General features: G+C 42.4%; 1 protein-coding gene across 1 annotated transcript in view; it reads right to left on the reverse strand.

Annotated features, from left to right (window-relative positions):
* Iqgap2 (IQ motif containing GTPase activating protein 2) overlaps positions 1–14,068 on the reverse strand; it is a 271,719-nt gene that overhangs the window by 222,953 nt on the left and 34,698 nt on the right. The window contains exon 2 of the mRNA XM_027401697.2: positions 227–326. Coding sequence (XP_027257498.1) covers positions 227–326 — 100 coding nt within the window. The remainder of the gene's footprint in view (positions 1–226; positions 327–14,068) is intronic.

Genomic DNA, 14,068 nt, shown 5'->3' on the forward strand with positions numbered 1-14,068 from the left:
CTGACTGAACTGGGTCAGTCCTGCCATGGCTGACCTGACACTGGCAAGACAGGTGTGTCCAAATCTAAATTATGGGTGACAGAGTGTCTCCTGGCCATCTACAATCCCAACAATTCTTTGGAATTGTTGGCCCATTAAGGAAACTTCCGATCATCAGATCCCACAATCTTACCCCAAGGCTAAGCTCCAAGAACAGGGACAGAGACAGACTAAACCTGGATCTTACCTCTTGGCTTCCTCCAGGTGGCACAGGTACTCATATGCGATGTTTTGCCGCCGCCTCTCATCCATCTCTTCTGCAGACAGCCTTTCATCATCGACAATCGCTAGAAATACAGGAGAATAATGTGTCACTTAAAATGCTTTATTCGTGTTAATAGCAAGGTCAATTAGACATCTACTTGGTGTTTATGAGCTGCCATGTGAGTGCTTAGGAATTGAACCTAGGTCCGCTAGAAGAATATTCAGTGCTTTTAACTGCTTAGCAATCACTTTAGCTGCATGGTATTATTTTTTAACACACTAAAAGCACATCTGAAGTTAAGGGTTAACACTATTAGACTGAGACTAGCAAATAGGTTTCAGTAGGGGAGCTGAATGGAATTCAGACAGCCTCAAATCAATTAGAACCTGGCCCACTAGCAACACCATCAATCACAATACTCTAGAATATGTCTAGTGGCCAAGCTTTGAGGCAGTGACCTGATGATGCATCTCAGAAATTCTAGGGTTGAACAGTGAATCTACAAGTATTTGTCTCTTCTTAATCCCCAAGGGAATTGCCACTTCTTATCCAACCCTAAATACCAATGAGTCCCACTTTAGAAAGACCAGAGTTTCTAAAACACCCCTCTTGCTATTTACAAACTTTCTGGTTAATAGGTATCTAAAAGGCAAAACTAAAGGAGACAGGAAGGAAGTCAAGTGAAGAAGCCTACATAGTTTATTCTAATACAGGCTTAGTTTATTAACTAGAATGCCTTGTCCCAGGATTTCTGTGGCAAACACAGCCTCACAATTTCCTGACCACACTTTGTCAGTCCATAACATCCAGCTATCACTTCACCAAAGCATTCACTGTTTATTTGCATGGCAATGTTGCTTTCCCATGAAAAGGACCTATCCTTTTGTGTTTCCAGGCTGGTAACTATAGTTGGTCATTTTTACACGTGAGAACATGTGGGGAGCAAATGTAGCCTTGTATGAATGAGCATTCATGACATGAGCATTGGTCCCGGACCCCAATGCCTCAGATCTATGGGAATGGCAAGGCCTTCCTCTGGTGCAGTATGGACTTTCATGTGTTCAGAAATGTCAACCACAGCTTTCTCCTCTGGGATGACTGCATCTTGAGACTGCTTCCCTACAGAGAGAGAGAGAGAGAGAGAGAGAGAGAGAGAGAGAGAGAGAGATATTAACTAACCCACCTCCTTTTTCAGCTATGTATAATAAATGGAGCTATGTTACTGGGCTGCTGGTGCATCTCCATCAGAGCAAATGGCCCACCTGACTCCAATACTTTCTTTCTTGACTAGGTCAATCCCACAGCTGTTCAGGTTGGGGCAGGACTGCTAGTCACAGAAGGAAATGGGAGGGGTTGAAGGGCAGCTATGGACACTAAGATGACCAAACTGATTCCAGACCTGACCAATGAGGAGTCAATCACAGAACCTTCATAGGCAAGAGGAATTAAAGCCAAAATATGAATTATTTTCCCTGAAGAGGTCTCACACTGTAGCTCAGGCTGTCATTAAACTCTTGATCCTCCTCCATCAATCTTGCTCCTGTATTATAGTTATAGGTGTATACCGACCACAGCCTTGGAACATTTGAATTTTACTACAGCAGGTACAATGTTAAGCACTTAAGATCTAAAATTAATACAGAGCCCTCAGGGAGCTCAAAAGAAGGTAGATTAAAATAGTATAAAATTCTGTAGTATATGCCATAAGCACAGAAATATGTGCTAGACACTTATTTACTGAACACCATCTTTGTTTCAAGATCTTAGGGAATGTGTGGTCTGTGTTTTGTTTCATTTATACTCTGAGATTCTCTGAGTCAAGTAATTGCTCATTTAACAATTAGACACACAAGCTGAAATGTCCTTTGCATAAGCAAAGAGCAGAAATACAGGGACGACACACAGTGGGACAGAAAGGAATAAATTATACAGGAACTTGGGAAGTGAGTGTGTGTAGATGAGAAAGAAAGGGATACAAGAGAAGAGGAGAGAGGGATGGGAGGAGATGGGCAGCTGGGTATCACAGAAGTGGTACCCAGAGGAGCAGGACTCTACACACCTTTGCCCATCTGTTTTCCACTGTGGCTCCATTCCTTCCATAATGACCTTATTCCTGGCCAATGATACCAGGGACAGAAAAACCTTAAATTTGTCAAATTATCTTTTTCCTTAATAAACTCAATCTCATCTAAATGTTAAAGTCTGTTTGATTGGTTGTTTACTATAGTGCTAGAGGTCAAAATCAAGGCTCTGTGTAAGAGGTCCACCACTGATCTACATACTCAGTCCCTGATCTGAACTTTAAAAGTTGTTTCATTCCAGAAAAGTGCTAATGCTTCCCAGAAGCCTTCTGAATTCTGTACTGCCCCTGAATGTGCCAGGCCTTCCTCTTCTTGCCTGCTCTCATAGCAGGTGTCCTCACTCAGCCACACTGCTCTATACCTCAGTCACCTACTGTCACCAGAATGGCCTTCTCAAAACACAGTCCTGTTGATGTTATCTCTTCTAAACATTGGATGGCATCCCATTCCCTATGGAAGAAAGTTCTAAGACCATTTTCCTCTCCTTCATCGTGGCGCCTACACAGCTTATTCCAGGTAAATACTGTAGTCCAGGACCACGCTACTCCCTTCCAGAGGCTTCTGCTACTCCCCTTCTCTCTTCCTGGGAAGCCATTCTCCCACCTCTGTGTGTGACCACACCTTCAACAGCTACTCATGTAAGCTCTTGTGGATTCCAGAATCTGACTCCACCCTTCTCGTCCACACTTCAGTTCACATCATTATAACAACACTCAGACAGGCCCCACTGGAAATCAGTCATGTCTGTCTCTCTCTCCAAATTGGTGGTTCTGTAAAGAAGGGGCTCTGTTTTGACTCATTTCCCCATGTCCCTCATAACTGTGATGGCTCCTTACATAGACAGCTCTCTAACATTTAATGAAACATTACCTTCAAACAAATCCTAGGACAGTTAACTAATAATACATAGCAAACATACTTTGAATCAGACTATGATTTCTCTTATCTAGGTTTTTCCTAAAAGATACCCGATATGCTATGTTAGTCAGCTGTCCATTATTGTAACAACGTACTTGAAACTAATCAACTTAAGAAAAGTTAATTTTGATTAATGATTTTCAGAGGTTTTAGACCATGCCATTTGGTTCCATCACTTTGGGTTTCTAGTGACATGTGAGAACCCATAGCAGGTGAAAGGTATTTGCTTCATGGGAGATGGGGGGAAAAAAGACACAAACAGGAAGGAAATGGGGTTCCAATATTCTGTTCAGGAACTCACTCATGAAGACCTAACTTCCTCCCATTAAGCCTCACCTCTTAGGTTTTATCACCTCCAGATAACAATACAAGATAGTGGCCAAACTTCTAATACATGTGGCTTTGGGGGACATTCAGATTCAAACCATCATCACCCACACCCACAGCCACAACCACACACCATCATCTAATCTTTAACTCCATTGTTGAAACAGTTAACCCTAGGATAACCCATCACTTCCAATCTTCCATTTTAATAACAGCTGAAAGTAAAGAGTGTTTACTATTTCTGACAGGATTAGTTTCATTTTATGGAACCCTCAGACACACTAAAACCTGAAACCAACTTAAAATTCCCAGGGAGCATCCATCTCTAACAATCTCTAAGTTGTGTGTGAGCACTAGGGTCCCACTCATAGGAAACACTCTCCAGCCCCAACCATCTATCTGGAAGAGGCAGAGGCCTCCTGTGACCTTTCAACCTCAGACACTCTAGAAGGAGATGTGGTCCTCAGCATCATCCTGTCCCCCAATCTCTACCCCAACTGCTTTCACAGCCACCTTCTCAGGACAGCTGCTGAGAACTCCTAAGCTCTGCTATCACCCTGTCCAACAAAAAACATAGCAAAAAAAAAAACAAAAAGCACCCAAAACAATTTACTCAGTGTGTGAATGTGCAAACACACACATACACACACATGCTCTCTCTCTCTCTCTCTCTCTCTCTCTCTCTCTCTCTCTCTCTCTCTCTCTCTCACACACACACACACACACTGTTATAAATTAAAAATGCATCATGCTGAGCATTGTTGATGGCATCACATCTTGAAGTCTGAACACAAGGGCCACTTCCTAACTGTCCTAACTCAAGTTGGCCTCTCTCCCAACACTTGCTGTATTTTAGTTTAGTTTTTAAAACTGATTTAATATGTATGAATGTTTGTCTGCATGTATGTATATGCACCACATTCATGCAGTGCCTGAGGGCATAAGAAGGTGTATGATCCCCCTGGAACTGGAGTCATAGAGGTTATAAGCTACTGTGTGAGTAAGTGAACTAAATCGCAGCAGTCCTCTGGAGGAGTGGCCAGTGCTCTTAACCATTGAGCTGTTTTTCTGTCATGGTGTTCAGCATACTTCTTCTCATATGTTCTCCCATCTAAGAACTAAACAGTCCTCACCCTGCTTAGCTTCTGAAACCAGACAAGGGGCTGGAGAGATGGCTCGTTGTTCAGAGCACTGGCTGCTCTTCCAGAGGATCCGAGTTCAATTACCTGCACCCACATGGCAGCTCACACCTGTCCTGGAACTCCAGTTCCAGGTCTTCTGACACCCTCACACAGACATACGTGCAGGCAAAACACCAATGAACATATAATGAAATAAAAACAAATTATTAAAAAAAGAAATCAGGTTATGTGTTCTCTGAAAATATTTGGTACACAATCTCTTATCAGGAAAGTTAACGAAAGGGTCCCAAATGTCTGTATAAAGTCATTTGACTTTTGCCTGTTTACAGTGAGGAAAAGGAAGCAGAGGCACAAACACAGGACCAACCTACAAATTTCACTCTACTGATGTTTAATTAGTATGCTCAAGTCAAAACACCAGACAGACAAGGCTTCCCTCAGGGAACCCTGCGAACCAGGGCACCCCTATATGCAAGTCTCTTCCTTCCAACCTTGCACATACCTGGCCCACTGTCCTCACCACACACTTCAGCCTCACCTGCCTCACTTCAGGGTGGAGAAGGCCTATGACCTGCCACCCAAGGGCAAGCCAAGGTCATGAGATTGAGAAAGTCTTTGAAGCCAAAGCAGATGCTTCTGGACCCCAGAGGGTGCCACAAAGACCTTTGGTCTACTCACTGTTCACTTGGTGACTTCTGATAAGAAATCTTGGCATGAATAACAGCCCTGCCAATTAAAGGGCTATCACGAAGCTAATAATTCATGGTGGACATGACTTCACTGCCTACAAAGCACTTTCCCACATGTTACTGTGTGGTTCTCACAATCAGCAGAGAGACAGGCCCTATCTCTTATAAATTAGGAAGCCAAGGTCAGTGAGGGGAAGGGATGGCCCATGGCTATTCTCTGGGCCAGTGACACACCCAGCGCTGGAACTGACATCTTTTGGGACCACATCATTACCACCAAATCCAAGGAACCAGTCATTTTAATAGTTCTGGGGTTCCTTTTGCTTGAAACCAATTTGATTATCCATGATTTCCTCTGAGATACATCTTCATTTGCGGCCCCGAACTCCCTAAGAAACATGACTTTGTGGAGGAGAGTTTTCTCAAGTCTCAGCAATTCACAAATGCCATTAATGTCAACTGGCTTGTTAGCTCCGTAGGTTAGAAGAGTGGTGCTAATGAGAACAAAATGCCATGAATAAAACAGGCTGATACTGGCTAAGAGATGGAAATGATCACATTCTACAGCAATCACATGATAGAGCATATGAGGAGGCTTAAGAAGCAGGAAAAAAAAAAAAAACAACTACAAGGCAAGATGTGGAAATAAAAGTGTAAGAAAGGGAAGGAAATCTGAGTCTACTGCCAAGAACACCCACACAATCCAACGTAAAACTCATGCCAGACCTACCCTTTGGTAAGGTGTGGTCACTGTTTAAATGCCCCTACCCACTACCCTTTATACAGATACCAAGGCCACCATATCCTCAGTATTCAATCCATTCATCTGTTCACAAATATTTGAATGGCTGCTTGGTGCCAGCCCATTCGGACACCAAGTATGACTCACAAGGTCTCTTCTGGAATTTTTATTACAGTTACACAATTGAGATTTGGCATAATGACAAGGTGCTTGGGCTTGGAAAATATACTCAAGGGAAGGTTGGCAAGAGTAACTAAAGCCCTGGCTGACTTCATAAAATGGTATTACTCAGGGTGTACACCTTTAAGGAAAAGCAGATTAGAAGTATGATAGCAATAATCAATTCCAAGAAATACACCCACCATTTAGCATTTTTCAAAAATTTACTTTTATTTCATCTGCATTGGTATTTTGCCTGCAGGTATGTCTGTGTGAGGATGTCAGATCTTAGAGTTACAGACAGGTATGAGCTGTCATGTGGGTGCTGAGAACTGAACCCGGGTTCTAAGGAAGAACAGCCAGTGCTCTTAGCCACTGAGCCATTTCTCCAGCCCCACCATTTAGTATTTTAAGTACACATTGTTATTATGTGTGACTCAAATTCTCTACAAAAATCCCAAATATCCTCAGGTATGTAATTCAGTTGGATGTGGAACCATATTCTATGGCTTGAGAACTGTATTGCCTTAAAGAGAATACCTAAATCAGCAGTTCTCAACATGTGGGTGGCAACCCATTTGGAGGGATGGAAAGACCCATTCACAGGGGTTGCATACCAGAGTTTCTGTATACCAGATATTTACATTACAGTTCACAACAGTAGCAAAATTACAGTTATGATGCAGCAATAAAAATAATTTTATGGTTGGGGGTCAACACAACCTGAGGAACTGTTGCAACATTGGGAAAGTTAAGAACCACTGACCTAAATGGATATGACCCACTCTCAGAGCTTAAGGTCTGTTTTTATGGGAGGTAGCATACATTGATACCCAAGGATGACACTAGTAGAGACTCCATTCTAAGAGACTGGGGGCAGAGGATGAGCTGAAAAGACACCAGAACAAACAGGCCAAGACTTAGAGAAAACTGACACATTAAGGACATGTGACCTGTGGAAAATTGTGGTTTCTTGCCAGCTTCCTGAAGCCTTCCATGGCTACTTAAACTCTAAAGGACCCCTTGATCAAACTTTCCTACATTGGATTTCCTTTTGAAAAACAGACAAGCCTGAGTTTGAGGTTGTTAGCAATCCTAATTAGAGTCTGAGGCAATAATGCAGTGGACAACCCAGGTGTTTGGAAGCCTAGAGGCTGCATCAAGTCTCAGGGATTCTGGGCATATGCTGCCAGCCCCAGGCCCTTCCTTCTCTCTATCTAGGGCCAAGGAAACAGCAGAGACTCAGTGAGAGCTGCTGGAAGTGTGCTGGACTTTGGACTTGAAGGCACAGGCATCAGGTCCTTCCAGTCCTCACACTACTGAGTCTCCCACTGAGAGAAAGTACAATCATCTTTGCTATCTATTGAGGGAAGGTAAACTTTATTTGAAACCTGCCTGGCACACCATTCCTGACATTTCTTCCCTATTACACATTTCTAAGATGCTGAAAATCAACACCAACCCTGACCATTCAGGTTAGGCAAAGCTTTAAAGGACTCTAGGCTCATATTTTAATAGGAAAACTCCTAAATCTTCAAATTTAGTATTGGAAGAATTTCTGAGACAGGATATGACCAGGCAATGATGGTAAGTAAGCTACCAACACCAAGGCTTTACCAACAAGTATAATAATCTCTTCTTGTTCTAATGTCACTGGGGTCCAGGGGTATTAAGAAGTGCCTAGTGCTTATGTCACATCTAAACAGGAAAATGAAAGAAGAAACAGTTCAGATCTTAGGAAAATAATTGATCCTTTTCTGGAAATATGCTTATACTGTACAAGATGCCCAGAGGAGGCCAGATGTAATGACAGTACATGCCTGCAATCTCAGCAACTTGGAGCTGAGGCAGGAGGATCATGAGCTATATAATAAGCCCAAAGTTAGCTGGGGGTACCTAGCAAGTTCGGTCATTAAATCTCTCTCTTTCTCTCTCTCTCTCTCTCTCTCTCTCTCTCTCTCTCTCTCTCTCTCACACACACAACACACACACACACACACACACACACACGGGTGAGGGGAGTGCAGGGGAAGTTGGGAGGGAGGGAAAGACAGAGAAACAGGGGGCGGGGGTATCTTAGATCCCACTCATGCAAGAGGGCCCAACATTTAACTCATCACTTAGGTCTGAAAGGCAAAACCCAGGGCATCTATTCTGAGTAGAAATTCATTGCTAATTCTCAAACCAAAGGAAAATTCATTCTGTCCACTGTAAATATAAACAGGAATATCTAACTTTTTCAGAATCTGGAAACCCAAGGTGGATCATGGCAGTGTTAAGGTGAATCGGGATGAAAAGGGAGTCCCGGGACTCTGCTCAGTTTGGGAGAACAAAAGCCAATGATCCCTTGATTTGCAATTATTTACTTGTAATTTTTTATTTGCATAATGGTAATTTTTAAGAAATATTTTAGGAGCCAGGCAATAATCTATCTGGATACTGCCTCCTTTCCACACCCCCCATCACCCACAACCCTCACAGACCTCAGTGATGAAGAGGAGGGTTTGAGTTTCCAGAAGCTAGCTGAATGTTGAGACTCCAATGGCAGAGGACAATTTTCATATCTAAACAATGGGATGGAGTTTAGTTCAGCTCTGCTTAGTATGAGCCCTGTGCTTATGGGGCTCACAGCAAAAGGTCTCAAATTATTTAGTTCCAGTCAGAAGACTGATGCTTTCGGCTCTCTATAAATAATGAATAAAGGCCCGAAGGTTGGCTCAACTTTAATGCCCTGTGAGAATGAGGCCAAGTTAGAACCACTAAACAAACTTAGCAAATTAAACATAAATGGTCTCCTGAGCTGATCCCAAGAAAGCCACTGCTAACATCTTGTTCCTGTTCTCTCAAAAGCTACCCAACATAGGCTGTGCACTGGGAAGTTAGAGACAGGAGGATTCTGAGTTTGAGACCATCCTGGGCTACATAGCTAGTTTCACACTCGTGTAGGATAGATGGTAAGACCCTGTCTAAAAAAACGAGAAAAGAGATAGTTATCCCACATAGTAAAATGTCATAGGATATTTCTATGAAGCAGAAAGACTTACAGGACAATAGGGTAATGAGTTGTGGCCTATTCTTTTTGTTTCTGTTTGTTTTGGTTTTTTGAGACTGGGTTTCTCTGTGTAGCTTTGGAGCCTGTCCTGGAACTAGCTCTTGTAGACCAGGCTGGTCTCGAACTCACAGACATCCACTTGCCTCTGCCTCCTGAGTGCTGGGATTAAAAGTGTGTGCCACCAACGCCCAGCTCTGTTCTTCTCTTGATTCATGGGAGAAAATAAATAAATAAAGCACAAAAGGAAGAAAAACAGCTTCTTGGTTCTGCATGTGTTATTTCTTTCCCTGTGTGTTTGACAGTCTGAAGGTTGTGTTTCTTCTCTATTCGTCTTTTTTAATGCACACATGAAAAAAGCACAGAAATGATTAACACTTAGTGATGCAATGCTTTATGTATGCTATCTCTTTGTCTCTACATCTCTCTTTAAATAGAAATCTCATTCTCTGATATCCTGGTGGGAAATAAACTAAAGAGAAGCCAGGTAGTGTAGGTTTGGACCATTCGGGATTATAAAGAAGTCAATGATAGAGCTGGAACTGGGACAACTAAGACTCCAGAGTTCAAGGCATTCCTCTGTGGAGCTGCTGCCTCCCAGCATGGAGCACTGGCGCCTGTCACTCAAAGTTACTGCTATCTCCCTAATCAGCAGACAGATGTATGTGACTTTATTGTTCCTACTGGAAACCATATAAAATTAGTGCTATACGGTCTTCAGAAAGGAAGATCAGAGGCTACTTTCTCAGAGATACAAAAACTTCAAACATAGCCCAACAAAGAAAAAACAGTGTAGATAACACTCAGGTTTCACACCAGACAATAGGAATGCAGAACTACGATAAGACATGGTGAGCCACATCAACGAAGCAAAGTCATTCATATGACCCTTACATCTGCAGAAGATTTAACACATTTGAGTGAATATAACTTTTAAAATCTGAAGCATCCTTCTCCATGCTATGCCCATCTCTATTCAAAGGTGTAAATCTGCCTCACCCAACAAAAATTGCTGATCAAAATGGGGTGTGGCTCAGCAGAAGAGAGGGTAATGATTTGGGGGTTGAATGTATCTGCAAGAATGTCACACTCAGTCAGGGACTAACACTGGACACATGGTTCCTCATCTATAAAACAAGAATAATGCTACTTTCCTTATGAAGCTATTGTACAAATATCACACACATACACCCATGCATACACATATGCACACTATATATATTTGACATAGGGTCTCACTATGTCAACCAGGCTGGCCTTGAACTCACAGTGATCCACCTGCCCCTACCTCCCAAGTGCTGGGATTAAAATGAAGGCTTGTGCCAGTACACATGGTCTAAGAACCATATTTCTTCATTTTTGATTTTTAAAAAGGGAAGAAAGAGCCAAAGGATGGGGAGGAATGCTGTGAACACTGACTTCCGAACATCACAGAGCTGTTTTATCCATGATCTCACAACAGTAATGGTTATTTTTAAGTTAATAGCTACATTATTACATAAGTAGTCATAAGTAAACAATTTATAAATACAAAGTGATTTACAGCTAGCAACAAATTATTCTAAGAACTAATTTTTCAAGAGTAATTAAATGGAATGCTCTTAGTTGATGACTTTAACATCTATCTTCCACATAACTTGCAAACAATATACTTGTGGTGGCTTGAACGAGAACGGCCCCTATATGTGTGAATACTTGGTCCCCAGTTAGTGGAACTGTTTGGGAAGGATTGGGAGGTGTGGCCTTTTTGGAGAAGGTGTGTCTCTGGGGAAGGGCTTTGAGGTTTCAAAAGCCCATGACATTCCTGATTATCTCTCTCTGGTTCCTATTTGAATGTAAAGATGTAAGCTCTCAGCTACTGCTCCAGTACCATGCCTGCCTGCTGATACACTCCCTGCCATGCTCATCATGGACTCTAACCCCTTGCAACTGTGAGCCCCAAATTAAACATTTTCTTTGTAAGTTGCCTTGGTCATAGTGTTTAGTTATAGCAATAAAAAAGTAACTAAGACAGATTTAGAGGTATATTAAGTTAAAACACACACACATGTTTAATTCCTCACATCTATACACATATTTAATATATATTCTGTGGATATTTTAATTAGAAGTATATAACATTACATGCATTGCAATTAAGCTGAAAGCCAATAAGGAAATACCAAAATATAAGTAGAACATTTCCAAGAAGGCAGCTCCAATAAACTCTATAGCATTGGCATATAACCTTTTAGGATGTCAATATTAGAAAGAAAGAAAAAAAACTCTAACATTAAAATGTTCAACTACAGACAAATAAGATGAAGCCCTACTGGCAAGTATGATCCAAAAAAAAACAACTTTTCCATATCTAACTGACCCACCTGAACTAGAGAAATATTTCAGTTACTCAGAATGTACAATGAATAATTTATCAGCTTTACTGTGCAAAGAAAGGCAATGACGGAAGTTCCAGGCAGTAGAGAAGACATGATCAGAAGATGACTAACACCAGGATGTTCTTTCACTGTTCTATTAGAAGGCCCAACTTCCTGGAGAAAGGCTGGAGTGGTAAGCCTAAGACAGGTGGTGGAGGGACAAGGGACTAGAATGACTCGAAGAGGACCCAATCTGGAGACTCAAGAGAAGGTTGCAACAAGCCTGTGCTACAGGAAATCCTGGGAGTCTAAATTCCAGAGGAAAGAAAACATAGTGATCTGTGAATGGGCAGGATCTGGCAAGCGGGGGACAGGATGAAGAAGAGCACCTAGATAGATTTGTGGGAATAAAGAGGTCGCCAGCAAGTAGCAGCCAATTCATTTTGTGACTTCGGATGGTGGAGGTGGAAACTGCACATGGTTAGGCACCAGAAAGACCCAGTGTGGCAATTTGCATAAAGACAAGCTTGTATAATCAGGGGAAAGAAATATGGATGCATCCCACTTTTTAAGGACATACTAAGGAGTCAACCATTGAAAATTTCATTTGCAAGAAAAGTTGAGTCTGGCAGGCAGTTAGGAGACTGCTGGACGCAGAAGGGCTCTATTAACACAAACATATGCTGCTTGTTAGTGAACGAATTAGCACCTAATCTAGGACAGCGGACTCTTAAAATATTGCCAAAAAAACCCAGCCCTCAAATGGGCCACACTATGCAAATGGGATGTGTTGACAAACAGTCATGGAGCAAAAATACATTTCAACATGAATATATCCTCGACCAATGCAGATGGGGCTCATTCTCAAGACCCAGGAGCCTCTCTGGCTTCAAGGAAGCCAAGAAAGGACCATGAGTCAGCACATGGGTAGAGTTTTCAGGAGACTGACTTATGTGAAAGCATAACACAAGACAGATATGGCCAGACTCAAGCAACGGGCCTGGGACCTGGTATGCCGGCCTCTTTACTTCCATGTGGTCGTACATTTATAAAGTGCTACACTATACATGAGCTCATATTACTAGACCAGCCTTCAGACAGGTGGGCAAGGTGCCTCCACTTGCCTAAGACAAAAATAGGTTGGGTATTTTGCTTCAGGGCCAGGGCTAGTTGATTACAAAGTTGGCTTGTGTTTTTGAACCTCTCCTGTGTTTTTTGTTTACTTTCCAATGTCCTTTGTGTTTCCAGTGGTACACCATTGTAGCAGGGCAAGCATTTTTATTGCTTTCAGTCATGAGCACAGAGAACTGGAGGAAGAAATGCAATGGCTGATGTGGGGCATTAGGTGAACTGGTAAGAATGGGTGAGGCTCATGTGTAGTTTATAGGTTCAAGAGAATACACACAACTGTGTAAACACCTTGAAAAACAGAGAATACTGGGAAGGCACTGCCCCACTAGGGCAACAAACCTGCAGACATTTTGGGCTTGGCTTATTCTAACAGGAAGTACACCACTCAGTACTCAGAAAGTGGATGGTCTCAGGTTTTGCAAAATGGATATTCCAACTTTCAAGTAGTCCGATGCTTCCTCAAAATCCAGCAAGCTGGAAAATATCACCACCTTAAATATAATACATTCTGTTCTGCCCAGACTCAGTCTGAAGATGTGCCCCATCTTCCTCAGGCGCTGCTTTCTTGGCTGAGGAATGGACCACAGGACTGTATGTAAATGTGTCCACTGCAGCGCAGAGGAGACAGCCAAGCGTCTAGCTTTCTCTGTGTATCAGCCACGAGTCCCTCAGAGGATTTGAACACAATTTCAGAATTAAGTCATTGTTTCTACTCCAGACACTAGGGCCCTGCCAGCATGTGTGAAGCAGAAGTATCCATATTATGGAGCCAAGCAGGGATGGAAATTTCTTCTTATTGATGGTCTCTGAGGTGCAAAATGTTGGAAGAGAATCACAGAGACTCGGACTGTTCAGACTCATTCCAAATGCCTTATAATTAAGGCTGATAGATGCAGCGCGATGGGTTTCTTCTGTCTTGCTGCGAAGTCCCTAACTCATGGCTTAACAGTGGGAAGGCGCTTCAGAAGGCAGTGAAAAGGAATGGGGTGGGAAGAATCTGGCAGGAACTGGTTTCTAATCCAGCAGGGGAAGGCACAACGTTTCACAGTGGAGGAAAGTTACGTGGCTCCTTTGGAAAAAGTACAAAAGAATTACAGCACAAAGAAGAGGAAAGCCAAGGGAGCCACAGACTGCTCAATGATAGGATTAATCAGAGCGGGTTTTCTTGATGAATGGAATGAAGTCAGGCTTGAAGGAGGGAGGAAAAAGGAATTGGGTGGGAAATATGC

This window comes from Cricetulus griseus, chromosome 2, assembly GCF_003668045.3.
Source record: "Cricetulus griseus strain 17A/GY chromosome 2, alternate assembly CriGri-PICRH-1.0, whole genome shotgun sequence".
Classification (NCBI taxonomy): domain Eukaryota; kingdom Metazoa; phylum Chordata; class Mammalia; order Rodentia; family Cricetidae; genus Cricetulus; species Cricetulus griseus.